The 22,907-nt window shown below is 38.1% G+C and overlaps 1 protein-coding gene across 2 annotated transcripts in view; it reads left to right on the top strand.

The window, feature by feature from the left end:
* Positions 1–948: 948 nt before the first annotated feature.
* Positions 949–22,907, top strand: part of mlh1 (mutL homolog 1, colon cancer, nonpolyposis type 2 (E. coli)) — a 110,981-nt gene continuing 89,022 nt past the window's right edge. For both annotated transcript variants that reach the window (XM_039736442.1, XM_039736441.1), the window contains exons 1-4: positions 949–1,200; positions 16,998–17,088; positions 17,166–17,264; positions 17,456–17,529. In XM_039736442.1, coding sequence (XP_039592376.1) covers positions 1,094–1,200; positions 16,998–17,088; positions 17,166–17,264; positions 17,456–17,529 — 371 coding nt within the window. In that variant the 5' untranslated portion in view covers positions 949–1,093. The remainder of the gene's footprint in view (positions 1,201–16,997; positions 17,089–17,165; positions 17,265–17,455; positions 17,530–22,907) is intronic.

Raw genomic sequence — 22,907 nt, 5'->3', positions numbered from 1 at the left:
ATAAAGGCTACTATGGGACGAGATACTTTTTCACAGAGCTGTATGTGTGGAACTGAGTTATTTATATTGTTTTGGCTAATATAAAACTATCAAAGTATACGAACAGGAGCGGACTGAGTCTCAAAACCGGCCCAGGCATCCTTCAACAAGTGAGGTGACAAGGTCGACCCAGTTGGCCTATTATTCATTGTAATTTTCTTAAAATTTGTGATGAGTACTCTGCTCGCTACTTGCTATGACCCTATGATATGAACTCTATCTAAACTGTTGCCAAACTTAATCTGTACACTGTTGTTTAGACACAACTTAAAATTTGACAAGCTTAGAAATAAAATTTAATGAAAAATAAAAAATTGGTAACACGGCTTACACTTTATTAGAGTGCATGTTGTAATGAAAACCTCAAATGACTGAAATGTTCCATTAACGTAACGATAAACTATAAATGTTCCATCCTAATATGAAAAATTTCTATCCTGTGCATTATAACTTTATTTCGTCATACTAATAATCGCAGCTGAAAACCACTAATTACTGGTACCGGGCAGATAATGTAACGTAGTTTAGAAAATTAATTTAATTTTAAACAGTAACCAGTACATAAAATGTACTTAATGAAACGGCCGGCCCATAACCAGACCAGTGTCCGCGGCCCACCTGGTATTGCCCAAATGCCCTAATGACCAGTCCGCCCCTGTATACGAAAAAAATGGCATTAAATGCAACAATATCCACTACTTTAAGTAGTTATTGGATCAATTCTGAATTTCTCAAACACAGGCAGTAACTGGCTACGACAAACCCGCTAAACGTTATTTCGCGCAGGCGCATACGGCCTGTTTTGTTACATCCCCTGCGGAAGTGTGGAGAGAGAGCGAGAGCACGCTGCATTGACGTTTGGAAAACGAAACGCCTGACGACGGGTCTCTTTTACTGAACGTCCAATGGCCGTAGTCTTAGGGTGGAGCAATATTTTCCCGCGTATGCTCAGCATGCTGGGTTTGTATGCACTTGAAATGGGCTACTGGTAACTGATTAATTAGGAAGGACGTGAGGAACTTGTAACTTCAATGTTTCCGGGGAAGCACGTACTATGGCAGGAATTATTCGCAGGTTGGACGAGACAGTGGTAAACCGCATCGCAGCCGGCGAGGTGATACAGCGCCCTGCTAACGCTATTAAAGAAATGATCGAGAACTGGTGCGTACAGATACGAGGCCTCGTGGCGTCTTTTGGCCACATAGTGAAGAAAAGCGTGTTGAAATATTTTGGAGAGAGCTTAACATGTTTACATTTGAAAAACTGTTATAAACTAGATGCAAACTACTGAGTATGCATAGGCACTGTGATGCGTGTGGTTAGTTGCTGTGCTTTTCCATTACGGGATGTGCGTCATATTTGTTGCAAGAGAAACGTCTTCAGGCGTATGCCTCAATGCAATGTGTACTTTAGGAGCTTTTTAAGTACCGTAGCTGGAATGCCGTCTTAACAAATAAATCCCGCGGTGATCTCTTAATCAGAGAACACGTTGCGTCATTTTATTGTTGAACCCAAATTTAATTACACTGTCAGTTTGACGAGGCAATCTCTGGATCACCGGGCGCAAGCTAAGATCCAGTCCTAGACGGGCACACTCGCTTAAGTCACTCACCCTCATTCCTTCGTATGCAGTCAATTTATTTTACCGAATTAACAAACACTTCTTATTTAGCGTATAATTCTTGTTGTTCTGTATATGTATTAAGTGTATTTTACAAAATTACTGAAACTTCTTGTTTAATAGCGATCTGTAATTTTGTTAAAATGGTTTTTAGAAAAAAAGTGGGTGATTTGCAAAGAACAGACAGTACTGCAGTAAATGATAATCTACATCTCCCAAGCACCAATTCTATTAAAGGAATACACTTAACATTTTTAATAAAGTGTGTCTTTCTTAATAAATGTCCCATATTTGGGCACTGGTTATTCAAACAATGTTACAAACCTAAAAAAAATCCCATGAAAACATTGTTCTCATTTTAAAACACGTCTCCTGATTGACAGTTATATGAAGAGAATGTAAATCAATCCAAAATCAATCACAAACATTCTTCCTTTTTCTAACCTGTTTACCCAATTCAGGTTTGTGGGGAAGAAGTCCTTAATAGGGACCACATTAAATATATACTTTCTATATCTGTGCAAATTGTTTCTTCTTCACTTATGAATGATGATACATTTAAGGTGGAAATATGAGTGGCTGAATGAAATAAAAGTTTGTGCAAAGACGAGAAACCACTGGAAGGGTTAATAAAGCAGCAATCACTTGCAGTACTTTACTAGCAGGTTCTTCATCAACTCTTCCCAAACATTAAGTGGAAATGGGCACAAATCACACCTTCACATATTGAAGGTGATTTATGCAGACGCCTGACATATCAACATTTTTCCAATCTAAGAACAACTGAAAATTACAGTTTCAGCATTATACCATATTATTAACCCCCCCCCCTTTCCTGCATAAGGATCCCCCTGTAATATTTTTACAACCCAGATAGATGTGTCTTTTACATCTTATTGTGGATATGGCATCCACATACCACTTGACTTGATTTCATTTTGGTTGTAGTGTACCATAAAAGAAACTTCATTTTGTGCAGTTTCCATTATACTCCGTATTTCTAATTGTGACTGCACACCAATATGGTTCTATCAAGAAGGTTGGCAGGTTTTTATGGTATGGCTCATGCTTACTGTTTTGTCATAATGAACACTATGCATGTTAAGGAGTGTGTCAAGATTTTTCACAGACGCATGAATTTTGTTGTTTATTTTGTCAGTATTTTTAACCAGAATTCATTATAATGTATATATGTGCAGAAGAGTCACTTAAATCATTTTGAAGGTATTTACTGACTCCAGTGTCAGTCCACTTATTTTTTTAATTCAGTATTAGCACTATACCCAACTGATGAATGCATATTAGGTGTAAACCTAATACTAATCTTTTAATAGGTTTGGGTAAGTCTTGAGAACGTTATAATTAGATTTTTCTACTTTTGCAACATATGCCAGGTGGTTCATTAGTTCAATTCAATGCACAACAATATGGACATGTAACATTCACAGACCCCATAAGAATTTTCCTTATTAGATTCATAATCAAGGTGTGAATTATATAATTAATACCTGTCATTGCAATTTTTGAGGCGAAGCAAATATCTTGTTTGATTTTCAACAAAGTTTCTTTCCTCATATCAGTATGTTTTGAGATATATTTATTAATAGCAGCCCTGTGTGTGTTTATTAAGAACTGAAAATGAAATACTTAGAAAATGCATGTCTGTTCACTTTAGGATCATTTTATGCATATTTAGTAAATGCAAGTTTGTTCACTTCCCGATTTTTTTGTGCATATGTAGCAACCACAATTTTGTTGGTCTCTGGATTTTTTTATGCATATTTAGCTGCAGATTTTTCAGATGATTTTAACTGGTATTGTCTGTATGTCTAGTATGGTGCTTACATTTTCTTGTTTTATTAGTATAGTTTTGTGATAATTCTGTCACATGAGATAAGCAAGAGAATATACTTGATGTTTATTGTAACCAATTTTGAATTTGACCAAGATTAGTAGTAATAGGTTTGTAAGCATCAAAATGACCAATGCATAAAGCTCCTGTGAATCTCAGTCTTTTAACTAGTTGTCGGTTTAATCCAGATTTAACAAATCATACACCATTTCTATGAACTTCAAATAAACATTTCTGAAATAGCTAGCAATTGGCAAATGGTAGTGTAGGTTCAGGGATTTTTTTAATATCATTCATATATATTGAAACATCATTGTTAATTTTTCCCATTTGTGTTATATGAAAATACTTTGTGTCACTGTCTCACTACAATTCTGTATCACATTCACATAATGATAAAAAATGAAACATATTGTATGTTATGGAATTGGTATGTTATCAATCCAAAAGGATTTTATTTTGATTGATCGAAACAGGTGTTGGGTGTGGGAACTTTCTTCCTTCATTCCACTTCACAGCTCAATGCCATTTGTTTTTCTTGTCTAAGACACCTCCCGTTCTTTCCACTTTATTGATCAGTGGTGGTGTTCATCAACACCACTAAACTGTCCTTCATTAGCATACATTTGGCATGCCTCAGGCAGGCAGCTGAGTGCCTGCTACTGTTTCTTCTCGGGCTTCTGCCTGCATTGGCATAGTGTACTTGGTATTGTATTACTGTATTATGGACAAATGGGAAAAAAAACAAAGATTGAATAATTTTCTTTTTTCTGTAATAATACCAAATTTCAATCAAATCCATCATAGCTTTTTGAAAATTTGGGGTATTTAGTTTATCTATATTTATACCCCTACTTACTGATATATTGAAATGTTCTTTTTTTGTGGATACCTACTGGCCTAGATGTACCATCCAGCCAAATTACAGCTTTTTAACTAAACGGGAAATAGTGTTTGTGTTGATTAGTGAACAAGCCAGTCAGTCAACTTTACATTATAGATGTCTTTATTGGTGCTGTACAAGCAGAGGTGTGAACAGAACATAATGTGTGGGTGGGCATTTAGCTTATAGGGGGTAATTGTCAAAAAATATCCATCCCCATTTTTGCAGGGGGTCAAATAATAATAACAACATAGTTTTATATAACATATACAACTAAAAATTCATAACCTATTATTCAATAAAATTAACAGAGGCAATAGAACTGTTATTATTTTTTGTGAACAAATATACTGTAGAACTACATCTACAAGGTAAATATCAATAAAGTCAAATGTATACAACATATGAGAGCAAGAACAGAAACGTGGCTCATTGTAGTCATTAGTAAGGCTATAGGATATCAGTTTCTAGTGTTTAAACTGGATATGATCTACAGGACCAGTCTGCGGTTACTCTTGGCAAATTCTGAAATAAATTCATTCATGTCTGGATGTTCTGTGAGGTTTTTCTCATGTGCCAGAATGACTAAATTTCTCTTCCTTGAATGCAACACTGTTCGGCGGAGTGGAGTGAGAATGCGGTTCAAAGTAGAGAAAGAGCTTTCGCATGCAGCTGAAGACACCAATGATGAGTGCTCTGACATATAGCGAATGCAACATAGGGAAGGCCTCTTTGTACTGCTGAATGTGTTTGCATGCTTCAAAGAGATTAGCATCAGCTGGCAGTTTATTGATCAACATTGGTTTTGCAACAGCCATTTCATTTTGCAAGATCATGCTCTTTTGCTCTGTCCCTGCAAGTGCCTGAAGAGGTTTCAGGAGAGAATGATCAAAAAATAATTCTGATTTTGGCAGGAGAAGTGACGTGGCCCTCAATAATTCAACATTTCTCTGAGAGAATCTTGTCTCCATTTCCACAATAGCTCTATCAAGAATGCTGAACATAGCCCTTTTAAAAGTCTGATTAGGAGCAATTTGTTCATCAGAGTCACCATGCCCAAGCGTAGACACGACAATACTATCATAAAACTGTGAGTTAACTTTCTGTTTCCTTTTGAGAAAATTGGTAGGCCTACTTTCACACTGAGAGAAATGTTCCTCCCAGAATGAGTGGCTTCTCATCTCCTTCAGTGTGGCCAGTGAAGCTGTCACCACCTCCCCAGCTGTGCACAAATCCACTGCATGTGCCTGTAGAATTACATTGGCTGGTTTTAGCACACCAAGCACATGAAGAAGGAATTTTCCTGTATTGAAGAAATTCTGCTTTTTTTCATTGGGTCAAAAGACTACATGCCTCTATGCAAATGTCAAAAGGGGCAGTGCCAGCCTCTGCTACCTCTGAGAGAAGCCCCCTTATAGCTTCCTCATTGTTTACAATGGACTTTGTGACATCATAATGACTGGTCCATCATATTTCTAGAAGTCTTTTCAGTGTGGGTGTATTGTATGTGTGTGAAACATAATGTCTGTGACAAAATGTGTTCAATGAATTTGACCAGTCAAAGAACTTCTTAGCCAGAGGTTCTGATCCCATTGCACGTATCACTGCTAAATGGAGCTGGTGGTTGTAGCAGTGTACATATGGAATGTACTTACCAACTTTGTTTTGTAACAAAGCCTGGACACCACACCTTGCCCCAGACATGACATCAAAACACTGACACACTAAATTGTCTGGGCTGTAACCTAGCTCAGAGAGATGTGAATAAATTTGGTTACAAATATATTCAGCATCAAGCTGATTCAGTTCAATTAAGCCAATCAGGTGTTCTTCAGGGATGGAGATCTGGACAAATCTAATCACTACAGACACATTCTCAATGTTACAGTGATCCCTGGTACCATCACTTTTAATACAAAGTCCAGGAGAGTCAGCTTTTTCATATTTGGTCCTGATATCTTTTACCATCATTTTTGCAAGAGCCTCAATTATTTCATTTTGAATTACATTGGATGTGTATTTTGCATTGTCTGGGATGTGTTTTACAATTTCTGCAAATTTGGCATCTTTTATGATTGTGTATTGAAAGAACTTAAGGAAAAGTCCCTCCTCCCCACCTTCGTGATTGTGACCACGCAGAGCCAGTTCATTGACTACAAGGTACTGAATGGCCTCCCCAATGCTTTTCACATAATATCTATTCTTTCTATCTGGGTTGGACCCAGAAGTTGAACTATGCTTTCACCCGTCTCTGCCCGGCGCCGATACTCTTGCCATGCAGACATGGCTCTGATGTGCGGGATACTAGACGCGTGTTTGTGGAAGCCACCACCGTCTCTTTCTAGAGCTTTTTTCCAATTAGTGTAGCTGTCTGTGTTTGGTGAATATGTCCTCGCGGTCCGAATTGGAAATACTAAATTTGCGGCAGGCAAAGCAAAAGCTGGCATCACGGACGACAGAATGTTCAAGCCATGGTCGAGACTGATACCAGCTTGCACTAAAACATAGGAGTGTCTTTCCGAATGCGCGCTTGGGATAATTAATCAAAATGGGCTGGGACTGGCTATTCATATTTAAGTCAGGCAGACCTGATTGTATATTTTGCTGAAGGCAGAGGTTTGGAGTACCCGACACGGGCGCAGAGCTGGAGTATTGTGTAGGCTTATTTGCATCTTTTGGAGTTTCAGTTCCCGGCGTGGGTGTGCTGTGCTCCGTGTTGTTAGCAGCGGTGCTGAGCTCAACTGTGGAGCCAGCAGCTTGCGGAGGGACAGGTGGTTGATGTCAACTTTTAAATAAGCCACCTATGCATAGACTTTGGTGTTACCAACCAGAAAATAAAAGAAGAATGGAACGTATACGCTGTTTTATTTAAGGAATGTGGTCAACAGGTTCAAAACGTGCTGTACAAGTAAACTGTGAAATTGGTATTTAATAGAAATCTTCAAACGTATAAAGCATGCTGAAGGAATTTATTGTTTAGCAAGATTCTTTCATTTTTTTTTTCAGCAGCCAACGACCTCGGAAGCTCTAAATCTGAAACTGGGAGTTTCTTATTCAAATATAGGTTGCACATTAGATAGATAGATATTTTATTAAATTAAGTGGTTATAATTGTAATCATTCTAGCTTTAAAGATTCATTGTCTGTTCCAACAATGTTTTTTTTTTCCATTAACTTGCTTTGCTCTGGTATGAACAATTACTGTAGGCATGAATGTGCCTTGTTGTGGATTATTGTCTCTCTTAAGGTTGGTTTTTTACTTCCTTCTGGATACTCTCTGGCTTGCCTCGATTGGTTAAATGGAAAAAATTTCAAAAGCATGACTGTTTTCATTATTTAAGCTGAATGATATAGCACAAACTATAGTTACTGAAAAATTTAACATGTGGTATGGTTGTGAAAAGTATTTTAGTTAAGAAAATTTATTTGCTGTACTATAATAGTGTATGGAATATTGTGGGAGTACATCTGTCTTATTGCCCTGTGGATAATCTTTTCATCAATATGGTGCCATTTTACATCTGGCAAATGAATTTATTTGTTCCTTGAAGTCTTATATCTCTTTATTAGGATATTTTATTGTAAGTGATCTTTGTTTGAATGTAAATAATTTGTGTCTGTCATAGATAGTGCCATAGTTTAGTGGTTCACACACACTTTGCAGGAATCTGTCTCATTAATGCAGATTTCTCAGCAATTAAGGGTTGTACCAGTAGCTAAAAGGCATAAGTCTGCCATAAAGGGGTTTTAGGCCAACATAAAGCATACATCTTTATTCCTTATGCATAAAGGGTTTTTTGGCATTATTACGCTTAAATTACATAAGTAAATGCCTGTTACTCTGCTATTTAATAAGGTAGCTGCAAATGGCTGAAGAGTACACCAATATCCACTAAATTAAACACAAAAAAATAGTCCTTTAAGGATTCCTTTTCAAACAACCGGATTTTAGAGTGCATAACTAATATATTTCATGATGCACAACCCTGAAATTAAATTTCTTTTGTGTCCCAATCATTGTCAGCTCTCATTGTACTAAGTTTAGATGTCATATCCCATGGCATTGCAGTTATACTATTTGCCATGAGGTGTCCATTTTTTAATATTTGGTCTCTTGCCTCTCTTTTTTATTGCATTACAAATATGAAATAAACTAATTACGTACATGTATTTTCATATTAGCTTCTTCCAGTCCTGGGTTATGAGGGGGTGTGGACAGGGGCACAGGTCAGGAAATCGGAAGCCCTGAGCATATAGGTAAGCATACAGATGCACTTAAACCAGTATTTCTCAGCTATTTTTGAGTCGCAGGTGGGCAGTGATTGGGTCTTGAGCCAGTATGAGACTTGTTTATAGTATAATCCATCTCACCCCCACAGAGATAAGCAGACTTGCACAAGATTTTTTATCCTGTTTCTCATCATGATCACTTCATGATTCCACTTGATAAAGGCCCACAATTCAGTTTTCTTTTCCATTTTTTGTAGTCCTTTTTGAATTCCTTGGGGGAGATGGGGAAGCTTTTCGTGGGTCTGCACAATTGAAAACGGAATTTAAAACACGGCACAGTCAATCTCTTCCTTGTTTGGTGGATTAAGCTGTTAAAAACAAGCCACAGTGTAACAGTGCTCACAGGTCTACTATAAAACACTGCCTGGAGTTTAAATTTAAATTGAAAGAGCACTGCTTAGTAAACTAACATAGGGAGTAACATGAGGCAAATAATGTCCTGGTATAGTATAGTAATTGAACCCATGAAACTTGAACTGTAAAACTTCATGCTGTGATGCTTCAATGTTATACTGTATTACAAGCAATACTTACAAATTAAGCATAATGTCAGGTCCTTCATTAAACTTGTCGTTCTCAATAGAGTCAAAAGAATGAACAGAATCTTACTCAAGCTTTGTGTGTAACAATGTATAAAGATGAGCTGTCACAAAAGCCATTTATTTCCTATCTTTAATGCACGACTGTGTCATGCAACATAAATGATCAATCATAGATTAGTATACATCATTAGAATGTGCTGAAACTCTGCTATCCAATGGAAGTGAGCCTTTCACTATATGTGGCTTGACGTAGGTAAGATCTTTGATTAAGATCAGATTCACTCAGGTTGTGACATGCTGCTTGCCTCAGGGTATACTGTACATGTGTAAATTGCACATTTTAATAATAAAAGAGAGCAGACAACTTGGAAACTTTTGATTTATTCGAAGGAAGGCTCCCTTGGGTATGTACAAATATCATGATCTCTTTGATTGACTTGGGGGGTTTACTGGAATGTATGGATGCTTTGTGCATAAATGGCAACTTCTGTCAAGTGTGAATTATAATTGTACAGAAAGACTATGTCAGCACCATTGAGGAGATACCAGACTCCAAAATCATGCTTGGTTCCAGATGCTGTAAGATAGCAGTATTGCAGCAGTATATTGTGTCTTAATGTTTCCATTTCTAATTATTGTATTTTTCTAGCACCAGAAACATTTGTTGTATGTGGTTCACATCTATGTTCAAGGCTGCTGCATAAATGTTAAAATTGAATATTCTGAAGTGGCTAGGCAGCAGAGAGAATGAGAAGCTGTGCTCTAGGGCACCAAGAAATCAAACTTGTCATCCTCCTGGGGAAGGTTTATGCCAGAATATTTGAACCTCGGATGCAACAAGTACTGGCAAGAGTGTTTGGCTCGTGCTCTTAGATTCTGACAAGGGGGTTTATTTTCTCCTATCAATTTTCTGTTTTTATGGGCTTAGTATCAGGAAGTATTTGCTGAACAATAGAAAATAATTAAAATGTGCATTCTGTTTGAAATATAGTTAACAATTCCTAATTGTCAGAATTTAGCTGAAACAGCTGAAAGTCAGGGTACTGTCTATAAATGATACATTTCTTTATCTTTCGCTTAATGAAAAGATTTAAAAGATTACCAGAATAACTCTTGTGACAATAGAAATATATGGTAATTTTTTTCAAAGAATAGTTGGTAATACAGTATATCCTTCTTTTTGTTATAGGGCAATAATAGTGATAGTTGCTGTTTTCATTTGCCCAGTTGATACCTTGTCACTCTTTACCTTTAGAGTGGCATACACAGGTGATATCTCCTTATGGCATCTTAGGCAAAACCTAAAGCAGTTTATGTGGACAGATAGGTTACTACTGAGATACTCACTGGGACAGCACAGTTGAGATGCATATTGAAGCAATGAATCCCCTGGGTTTAGATCCGATATTTTCCCTGTTCTTCTTGTAAGTGCATCCTTCAACTCTGATGCAATGTGTGCTGTTTGTAGTGCATTGATACGAAGCTGAACTGCAGTTCCCAGTTATAATGTCACCTATTGCAAGGAAGCACAACTTTTTTTCGGTGGTTTGGTGGATGATCTTGGGAATTGCTTAGACAGCATTTTGTAAAGTTTTATGGAGATAATGAACTTTTAAAGTCGCCATATTGTTAGTATTCTGGAAGTTGAAGTACTAATAGAGTGCATGTAGTTAACCTTTCAGAAATGCTTCAAGCATGGTGTGGCCAGTAGAGTGCGGCTCCAGCCGCTCAACCCAACACATGCAGAGCGACAAGTACAAACACATGCTTTTTCTTTTTCCTTTTTTCCCTCGTGGGACACACCTTCCCCGTTTCCCACGAACACAATACAGTCTCAAGCACAGCACTACACCAATGTCTCCTCTTCTTTTTCTTTCTCTCTCTCTTTCTCTCTTCTCCACTCCTCCTTGCAAGCTTCATTTCCCTCCTCCCGACTCTGGCGCCCCAAGTGATGTCTGCTGGCTCCTTTTTGTTCCAACAATGATGGATGGATTAAAAGTCAGAAGTCTGTATGACCATCAACATCAAGTGACTCCGTGAGAACCCTAACTACAAAGAGGACTACTGTATTTCATTTATGTTAGGTAGAATGCCCAGAGGGGACTGGGCGGTCCCGTGGCCTGGAACCCCTGTAGATTTTATTTTTTTTCTCCAGCCGTCTGGAGTTTTTTTTGTCCACCCGGGCCATCGGACCTTACTCCTTTTCTATGTTAACTAATGTTATTTTAATTTCTTATTTTGTCTTTTACTTTCTTTTCTTCATTATGTAAAGCACTTTGAGCTACTTTTTGTATGAAAATGTGCTATATAAATAAATGTTGTTGCTGTTATAACGCATACGAAAGTGCTCCAGGTGCTCGTTGATGCATTTCCGACAGCACTTCCGGGTTTGGCGTAACAGCTGCACTCCAGGGCTCAGCAGTAGCTGCAGCACCTCCTGGTGGTGCCTATAGAACCCAACAGAGCTGCTCCAAACTCCAGTTCCCATGGAGCCCTGCAGGAGTCCAAGGCACCGCTGCAACCCAGGTGGGCTGCTATCTTGTGCTCTGGGGGAGGTAATGCTCTGGGGAGGTAATGCTCTGGATGTGCTCCCTCCCCTGGTCCTTCCAGAGTGGAGATGCTTTAATGACAATGGCATAAAATTTCTAATTACAGATTACTTCATAACTTAAACAAAAAGCACACAGCATTAAAGGATGTCACAATATTACAATTTTTGTATTTGATACCAAGACAAGCAAAATATTATTATACTCATGGTTAAAACATCCCTTTGAGTGGCTTTTTAATTAAAAGCAACTCTGTTGTTCAAGTGGAAAATAATGTGACTTTTTTCTTTAATGGAATACAAAATATATAAATACTAATAAAGAAATAGTAGCAGCAAATTTAAAATAGTTGTATATCAGTCAGGTAGTTGTCCAGCTATCATTTAGGTAAACTAGTATTGGCATTCATAAATATCAGATTATATTGGAATACAGTATTTGAATTTAAACTTTGAAAGACAAAGGGTTTCTCCCAGTGTAAGAACAAGTGGAGAGGATGTTATCATAGGAGGATTTCAGCAAATGATTTATAAAGAATGATATCGTTATGAACAGCTTGATTTATCTTAATGTGCAGATTTTTTTCCCTGACATTTTCCCATATGTTGCAGAAAAATACTGTTTAAATCAATATTAAAATATAAATTGATCCATTATATTTGTTTTGTTTAATTTATGAATTCCAAAATAATTTAGGATATTTTCATTTAAACAAACTCTTTAAAAGGTGTTTTTGTAAAAACATGCTTTTAAAATCTGGTTTGTTAGAGATTTTCTTTGTTAGGCTTCTATCATTTGCTGAAAGATTTATGTTTGTATTGTAACAGATGTAAAAGGACATTTTTTTAATATTGTTATTATTGTGCGGATGTCACTTTTTGCTCTACTGTACCTTTTTTCCCTAAGAGACACTTATCGCTCCTGCTGAAGCAGAGCTGTAAAAATTCATGCCCCTGTTAGCTGCTTAAAAAATTAACACTGGACTGCTAAAATTCTTCAAAATGTATTTTAAAAGGTTGTAGAAAGTCTTCTTTATCACTTTCATATCTACTCTGACCTTCTGTGTCATCCACAATGGGGGCACTCATTTTCACGGCTGGAGCAGAGCTGTAGAAATGTGTGTCCCTTGCCTTCTTTGATTTTGCCTCAGACTGTAGCAGCTATTCACAGTTGTGTTCTCACAATCAAGGGGATATTAGACAGACCATTAAACATTGGAAAGTTACAGGAGTTTCTACAGCACACTTGGCTAAAATCACTTAGCATAAAAATGTGGTGCTCCAGGATAACACACAGATTTCAGAGAAGGCGAAAAACTAAAAAGCAGGGAGAAGTCAGTAAGTAGTACCAATATAGGTATTACCTTTCAGAATATCCAACTCGGTGGCGCAAGACTCAAGAACTTTAAAGATAACCTTTAATTACATTTTGAGAAGCAGTGGTGGTTACAGTCAAGGAACTGAAAGCCACTTTGAAAATATGATGGGTAATACACAGCAAGGGAGGTCACATGGGTCTGAGATCATTCATTGCTTCTCATTCTTCTATCATAATTCATGGCCAAATAATTTAATCACTTTTGGGGAAAATGAGACTGACACTTTAATTACCTGGTATCAATAAGTCTTGTTGAAGAATGCATATGATGGTAATGCTGTACAAACTGAATGGAGATTGCTAAATATTTTGATTAAAGGCCAATTCTCAGACATGTTTTACAACAGTTTGTGGGAAGTCTTACTGACATAAGAGACTTATTGCACAGATTTCTACAATATTGTACATCTTGATGAGATCATGTTTGTTCTGCTTATTTCAGCAGGTCAGTGTGAACGTGGCTGTTCAGTATATAGAACAGAATAAATAAAAGTGCAAAACTCTCTTAAGTGTCTCAGCCTTGGAGGATTTAGTCACAATCAGCACTGAAGGCCCATTATTGATCAGTTTCCTTAGCCCTGTCAAATGCTGGCTCACTTCAAATAAGAATACCAAATTACACTGGATGGCCCTCTGACACTGACGTTCTGATGGTCAGTGACACAGACTCAGAGCCTGAGTAAAATACACAGTTCTTCATAACTGTACATAGTTTGAAAGTTATCTAAATAATCAAGACAGACATAAAAGCACAAGGGAAAGATGCATTACACAAGAGAAGGAAACACATTAGGCACATGTACATGGAGGTTAGAAAGGTCAGTCATAGTCCACCCCGCTAAATCCTAACACAGGGTCACGGGGGGTCTGCTGGAGCCAATCCCAGCTAGCACTGGGCACAAGGCAGGAACAAATCCTGGGCAGGGCATACACACACTCGCACACCAAGCACATACTAGGGACAATTTAGGATTGCCAATGCACCTAACCTTTTGGACTGTCAGAGGAATTTGGAGTACCCAGAGGAAACCAACGCAGACATGGGAAGATCATGCAAACTCCACGCAGCGAGGACCCGGGAAGTGAACCCAGGTCTCCCTACTGTGAGGCTGCAGTGCTAGTTTCAAAGATTAATATTTTACACGTTTGATTATTTGGCACCTAAATCAAAGCTAACAGGCTTCTATTTGTTTTTCTTCTAGGAGCTACTGGCTCCTTGAGGTGAATTTTTGTTGGGAGCGCTGTCCAAATCTGTCCCTTTTTTACATTTGTTCCTACTTCAAGGCTTCCTGTGTGAAATCATACTTGTCTATTTTACATTAATACATTATTCAAGAACTCTTGTAAAAATAGTCTTTGTTGTGTTCGTTTTCTAAGCATTTTATAAGTGATCAGATTTTGTTATTGCTTAAGCATATGTACGAATCCAGAATTAGAACATTTGCTGAACTGGCATAAATTGTATTCAGTTAATAACTGAAGAGACTGTTACATTTGTCTACATTCCATTGAATTGTTTGGTATACTGGATGTGTTTTTACTATGGTTGTCATATGTTTGGGGTTATACTAACAAACTTTAGATGTTTTGTTAACCAAATAACTGATAAACTCTTATCATTTTTAGATTGGTATTCAGTATGCTTTTTTGTCTATATTTCTATAACTGCGTATCTGTGCAATGCATTTCTGTTAATGCAGTACATGTCCTATTATTGGAGAGATGTGCCTTGTGCTTCAAAGCATCAGAACATTAAAAAAATAAATACATTTTATTTTGGTATGGAGCATCTCTTTTCACCAGTGGTGTAACTTGTCTCGGTTTTTACTTGATACAACAGTTAACACTGCCGCTGTGCAATTTCCTCCCATATTCTACAGTCTGTGTGATCCTTGCACTGCTTAGAAAATAGATTAATGCTCAGATGGCTGACTGTAGATGAACAATTAGAGCAAGATTGTAAACCCTCTTTTTCTTTATTGGGATGATGTAAAATCTCACCATGAACAATTTAAACAATTACAACTCTCACCTAATTGGTGATGTCATGAGGTCTCAGAGCACGCACAAAACTGTATCAAACTACACAGTGGGTGTTTTTCCATATCCAGACATGATTTCCACTGGTTTTTGTTTTTGAGATATGTTGTTTCGTATAGTTTAACTTGTGCTTTTAGCACATATTATTATGCCTAAAGCTCATCAGTGTGGTACCAATACTGTAAATACAAAAACAACTATCAGATGCAAAGACATTGGGTCCGTGTTGCCTCGTGGTGTTTCTTTAGTTTCTGTACGAGCAACGTCTCCAGCCATGTCCTGGTTGATGGCATTCACAACACAACTTTTGGGAGTGAAAACACACGTGGGAAATTTCAGCCCCTGTTCATGCTCAGCCAGGTCCATCTTGGCCATCTCACTTGTCAGGTTTCTGTTGTTTGAAACACATGACCGTAAAGGCTCATGTGACGGACTACCTGGAGAGCTGAGTGCACCTTTTACATGCATCTGTTGTCGGAATTGCAGCAACTTGATTTCTGTCACATAAATCCAAAATCCTTTTGCTCTGCGTTCCCTTATTATGTATGGTACATGAAACACTTCCCTGTACCTCTGAATCAATTTTAGGCAGGAGTCTTAATCCAACTCAGTTCAGATAACCCATTAACGCTTCCAACAGAGGCTTAGCCATAGTCTCAGGGTGTACTTACACTGGCAATTCGTTCCGTTGACCTCATTTAACCCCACAAAATCTAGTTTATTTGACTAGGGTGATTGCTTCCTGCGGGGCCAACCATACCGTGCCTTCGCCCACTTGGAAGAGTTGGGCCCAAGCACAGTTCAGTAGCATTCAGGAAAAGTGAGATTGCTAAATGTGCCCAAGCATGGAAATCAGACATAACGTCAATGATGCAACAAGCCAGATAATTCTCATTTCATTCAATACTATTTTAATTAAAAGCAAGTTTTTTATTCTCACCTTACATGTGAACATGTATTGTAGTTGGCAAGAAAAGGTGCAAATTCCTCCCTTAACATCATTTGTCTCCGTAAAAATCTTCTTGTACGTGCAGCACAATTAACAGCAAAATGCTGCACTGCACACTCAATAAATCTGTAAGGGGATAGAGCATTATCCTGCCCTACAAGACTTCAAAATTACCACAAAATAAGTAAAATAATTTTGACATGCATACTGTCACACCACCTGGAGGCTCCCATGGAACCCGACAGCACTACTCCACAAAACTACAATATCCAGCATTCCCTGTGGGTATCCAAGTGGGAAACCAAAGCCAGGGAGATTGCTCTCTAATGTTTTGGGGAAGAAAACTGCGTAGAATATCTTCCCCGGTCCTTCAACGTTAAGGGCATTCCTGCCAGGTAAGGATCCAAGTTCAGTTCTGTCTGGAATGCCAGTTCCCATGTGGTATCTATCATGCTTATTTATCATTTTATTAAAAAAAAAAAAAATCTTAGTTGTTGAAAACAGCACTCCTGCTCTTACAGCAAAGAGGTCTTTCAGTATGTTTCTCTCTAGAAAGGTAGAAGATAGCCTGTAGTCTCTGGCTACTCCCTCTCCATCACATTTTTCTCTCATTTGTTATGTAATATGCAGATTTACATGTTTCACTGCTTTGCATTTATCTCAGTGATGCAATAGAATTTGATAAATATCTTCATACATGTCTACAAATAACTCATGGCCTCAGCTGAGTGTTCAGCTATTTATTAATAATGTGTTTCAAATGTAGGGACTCTAGGGATGTTTGCATACACCGTCTGATTTTCAGGCGGCAATTTCTGCTTGATTCAGTCCCTTGACAATTGTCTATTCTTTCAGTTTGGATGCAAGGGCTACAAACATACAAGTGACAGTAAAGGAAGGTGGCTTGAAACTTATCCAAATCCAGGATAATGGCACTGGAATCCGGGTAAGTGAGTTGCTCTGTGAAGGTGATTGTTTCTTAATCTTCTAGAAGCTCAAACAGCATTGTCCTTTCGATTGCAGAAGGAAGATCTAGAAATTGTGTGTGAGAGGTTTACAACAAGCAAACTGAATAAGTTTGAGGATCTTGCTGCCATTTCTACCTATGGCTTCAGAGGGGAGGTACAGTAGTATTGCATGGGAAATGGGAAAACTTGTGTTGGTATGATCATTAATCATACCAGAAGGCAACACTGGCCTGCACTTCTGTGGCAGAAGGATGTTGTCATTCTGTATCTGCAGTAGTCCACTATGGCAGAGTAGGCTCTCTGCAAGCCCAATACTGATAATAACCCAGTGTCTCTTTTTTCTAGGCACTTGCCAGCATCAGTCATGTGGCCCATGTCACTATCACCACAAAAACATCAGAAGGGAAATGTGCTTACAGGTAAAGTGCATGTAATGTGTAGTTTCTCTGCTGCTCTGGTAAATGTGCTGATGTCCCTTTCATGGATAATTTCTGTTTTGTTCAAGGTGTTTTTTAAGGCTAGAACTTCTATGATGTTTTTGTTCTTATTATAATAATTAAATTAAAGCTGGAAAGCATTGGTGGGATATAGTGAATTTTTGTCAGTTTTAGCTGTTTTTTTTAATACTTTTTAGTAGGCTATGGTACTTGTGTATAGATAAGTTTTATTTGGTAACTAGCCGTGTAACCTGTAAAATTTTGTAAGACAATGAGAATCAGTTACATTGCCATCAGTTAATTTGATGTATCAAAAGTACTATGTAACTAAATCCTTTTTTGTATACAATATTTGCAGATTTTTAACCCCCACAGGCAAATATTATTGTCAGGCAGTGTGTGTTGTAGTGGTAAGACTTTTGACTTCAAAACCTGAGCTTGTAGTAGGTTCAGATCTTGCTGATCATACTGTATGACTGTGAGCACTTTACTGCACCTACCTGTGCGTCAATTGTAAATTAAAAATAAATGTAACCAGTTGTATTTCAAATGTTGTAAGTCACCTTGGACAAAGGCATTAGTCAAATAATAAGTGTTAATAATAATATAACACAACTGTCCATAAGGAAAACATTCCTTCATTACAACCCAAACATATTGGGAAGTAAATAAATAAAAACAGAATGCAATTATTTGCAAATCTCATAAACCCATATTTTATTCACAACAGAACAAAGAAAACATATCAAATTTTTAAACTGAGAAAATGTACCATTTTAAGGAAAGAATAAGGTCATTATGAATTTGATGGCAGCAACATGTCTCTTTTAATCACAGTTTGTAAACAGCTGGGAATTAAGGAGACCAGTTGCTGGACTTTTGGGAGAGAAAAGTTGCCCCATTCTTGTTTGTCATAGGATTCTAGCTGCTCAACTGTCCTGGGTCATTTTTGTTGTATTTTTCATCTGATTTTGCACCAAAATGTTTTCAATTGGTGAAAGGTCTGGACTTCAGGCAGGTCAGTTCAGCACCTGGACTCTTCTACTACAAAGCCACGCTATTGTAATAAATGCAGTATGTGGTTTAATCTTACTGAAATATACAAGCCCTTCCCTGATAAAGACATCCTCTGGATGGGAGTATATGTTGCTCTAAAACCTGTATATACCTTTTTGCATTGATGGTGCCTTTGCAGATGGGAAAGCTGCCAATTCCATAGGCACTAATGCACCTCCTCAGGCTTTTGAACTGAGCGCTGAAACAAGCTAGATGGTCCTTATCCTCTTTAGTCCGAAGGATGTAGCATCCATGTTTTCCAAAAAGAATTTCAAATTTCGATTTATCTGATCATAGAACAGTTTTGCACTTTGCCTCAGTCCATTTTAAATGAGCTTTGGCACAGAGAAAATAGCAGCGTTTCTGGATCATGTTCACATAAGGCTTCTTCTTTGCATGATGCAGCTTTAATCTGCATTTGTGGATGGCACTGAGGACTGTATTCACAGACTATGATTTGTGGAAGTGTTTCTGAGCCCATGAAATGATGTCCATGACAGAATCATGACGATTTTTAATTCCAGTGCCGCCTGAGGGCCCGAACATGGAATCTTTTCATGATATTATGTGCTGTCAATAATGAGATATTCAAAGTAGTGCTGGGCAGTATGATCAAAATTCTATATCATGGTATTTTTCAAAATTATACCGGTTTCATGGTATTCTTTTCCCATGCATGAGTAGATGTTAACCACATTTCCCACTGCAATTACTGCAGTAGACTGCCTAAGAATAACCTATTCCACTGTCATGAGAATTGTACATTGTACAAAAAAATATTTTAATGTGCACACAAGTATTAATACAGGTTTGCATGGCCCCATAAAGTGATAGTTTTCAAGCGGGTGGCACAAATGAAGAGAAGGAATCACATTGCATGCCAGTTGCAGTCAAAATATAGAACCTTTTTATTGAACAAATTTTGCCGACAACTTAAACTAGAATTTTGACAACATATTTTCAACCATCCAAAGAGGCATTTAGACTTGGTAAAATATCCAGAGGTGCTTGTCAAAAGGAATAAATAGTAAATATTTTTTGTAAACCAATTACACTTTCTGTTAATGTTAACAGTCTCTGTCCACTGACACATTAGAGTGACTTTTTAAACAACTTTACCATCATTAAACTGCATAATATTTAAACTAATAAATAATAACAATAAACAATAGTGCAACTTCCAGTAATAATTCTATTACTTCAAGACTTCAAGCCCAGGTGCATTACACAGTATTCACCAAATAAAAATAAAATAAAACAAGTGCAATTTGGTGATGACATCTTTACCAACTGAACCATCATTAAGGCAAATTGCATTAATATGGACCTTGCTTCAAGCTAAGCTATATACATAAATAATAAAACTGCAACTTGCATTTATAATGCATTTATAATGCTATTTGTGGTATAGCCCTATATAAAAAAAAAATATGGACACAGGGAATAAAAAAAAAAAAACTATATCAATATGTCAACTTTATTCTCGACATTTCCACTTTAATCTCAATGCTTTTGTCGAGATTAAAGTCGACATTTCCACTTTATTCTCTTCATTTATGTTGAGATTAAAGTCGACATTTCCACTTTATTCTCAGTTTATTTTGTCATTAAAGTAGAATGTCGTAAATTAAACTTCATCCTAAAATCAATGTTTAATTTACTAGATTTTCTCAAACTCCATCATAAGTTAATGTAGCACATTAAATGCTTTGTGTTAAGTGTTCCCTGACCCAGTTGTTAATTGCTATACACTTCTTAAATTGACTTCATCTACACTAAGAGGAGGCACAAGCAGCGATCGCCACACAGAATCCATTCACTTCATGATATTCCTGCTTTCTGAAAATTTAGAATGCTAAGATAAATATTTGATATTTTCAGGATGAAATGTATTAAAGCAGGTATTAAACATGCACGGTAGTGTGGCAGTAATGCTGCTCCCTTGCAGTAAGGGTCCCTGGGAGTACTTTCAGTGTAGAGAACTTTATGGCAGGTGTGACGAGGCTCCAAAAAACTGGATGTATAAATGGGTATCGCACAGGTTTAACTTAAATATTGTGTGAATGGTCTGTTCAGAGACACGAACACAGAATTCAATGGATGTTCATCTGAGCGGGCTTTCTTTATTGAACGCGCGCTGTCTGTCTGACGTGCCAAAACCCCTGTTCCTATCCTTCCTTTTTCTTTCTTCACATAACCAATCACCACACGATAAACGTCTTTGTGAAATTAAAACTAGTTATAAACTTAGACCACACAGTTTTCAGAACTTTAAAAAAACAAACTTCATTATACATGTTTAATTATGCCATCCATTCAGGGTTGCGCCCATCCCAGCAAGCATTGTGTGCGAGGCAGGAGCAAATCCTGAACGGGGCGCCAGTACATCGCAGGGTGAATACAAGCAATATATACACTAGCAGCGTTAATATAGCATAACAAAACCCCACATCCTACATGACTTTGAAAGGAAACTGAAGCACGCTGAGTAAACCCACCAGAAAAACATGCAAATTCAAAGCAGAGCACACCCAGGACCCCTTTGATGGAGAAGAACATCCAATCACATATTTGAGTAGGAAATTATTTCCTATGGAACGTAATTATTTTACAATTGAGAAAGAATGCTTGGCAATTAGGTGGGCTGTGGAAGCGCTTCGCTATTACTTGTGGGGAAGAAACTTCACTTTGGTAACTGATCATGCTCCACTTCAGTGGTTGTACTGACAGAAAGATACAAACTCTCGTCTAATGAGATGGTTTCTGGGTTTACAACCTTACAGTTTCACAGTAAAGCACCAACCAGGTTCTGAACACGTCAACGCAGACGTATTATCCCGACTACATGAACTTGGTACAGAGAGTCGCTTGATTCACAGGAATGTGAATAAAGCTGAGGGGGAGGGTGTGAGCTGGAGGGCTGATTGCACCCCAAATAGATACAGACGCCCCTGGGAAAACCACAAACCCTGAAACACTGACTACCCTCACATTGCTCCTTATCCTTGCACTATAACGCGTAATACAAGCCTCGCGCGGTACTCCGCCGACTTGCGCAGTGCCTGTCAGTTTTGGAATTGATTGTTTGCTTTTATCTCTCTGCTCCTAGCGGAACTGTCATCTCTGACTTGTCATGGAGCATGTTTAAGCTCATGTGTTTGCAGTGTTTGAATAAAAATCCTTCTTGTTTCTACGGCCTCCTGTGTCTCTGTGCAAATCTGTGACCCAAGCGTGACAATATATATATATATATATATATATATATATATATATATATATATATATATATAATATATATAAACTGCTCAAAAAATTAAAGGAACACTTTGAAAACACATCAGATCTCAATGGGAAAAAGAAATCCTCCTGGATATCTATACTGATATAGACTGGGTAATGTGTTAGGAACGAAAGGATGCCACATCATTTGATGGAAATGAAAATGATCAACCTACAGAGCCCTGAATTCAAAGACGCCCCAAAAATCAGAGTGAAAAATTATGTGGCAGGCTAATCCATTTTGCCAAAATTTAATTGCAGCAACTCAAAATTGTACGCAGCACTTTGTATAGCCCCTGTGTTCTTGTATACATGCCTGACAACATCGATGCATTGTTCTAATGAGATGACAGATGGTGTTGTGGGGGATTTCCTCCCAGATCTGGACCAGGGCATCACTGAGCTCCTGGACAGTCTGAGGTGCAACCTGGTGGCATTGGATGGACCAAAACATAATGTCCCAGAGGTGTTCTATTGGATTTAGGTCAGGAAAGTGTGGTGGCCAGTCAATGGTATCAATTCGTTCATCCTCCAGGAACTGCCTGCATACTGTCACCACATGAGGCCAGGAATTGTCGTGCACCAGGGACCACTGTACCAGCATAGGGTCTGACAATGGGTCCAAGGATCTCATCCTGATACCTAATGGCAGCCAAGGTGCCTTTGTCAAGCCTGTAGCGGTCTGTGTGACCCTCCATGGATATGCCTCCCCAGACAATCATTAACCCACCACCAAACTGCTCATGCTAAATGATGTTACAGGCAGCATAATGTTCTCCATGGCTTCTCCAGACCCTTTCACTTCTGTCACGTGCTCAGGGTGAACCTGCTCTCATCTGTAAAGCACAGGGCACCAGTGGTGCATCTGCCAATTCTGGTATTCTATGGCGAATGCCAATCGAGCTGCATGCTGCTGGGCAGTGAGCTCAGGGCCCATTAGAGGACTTGGGGCCCTTGGGTCACCCTCATGAAGTCTTTCTGGTTGTTTGGTCAGAGACATTCACACCAGTGGCCTGCTGGAGATC

This window comes from Polypterus senegalus, chromosome 15, assembly GCF_016835505.1.
Source record: "Polypterus senegalus isolate Bchr_013 chromosome 15, ASM1683550v1, whole genome shotgun sequence".
NCBI classification, from domain to species: Eukaryota; Metazoa; Chordata; class Cladistia; order Polypteriformes; family Polypteridae; genus Polypterus; species Polypterus senegalus.
Note: the sequence above shows the minus strand (reverse complement) of the source record. Positions and strands in the feature narration are given on the sequence as shown.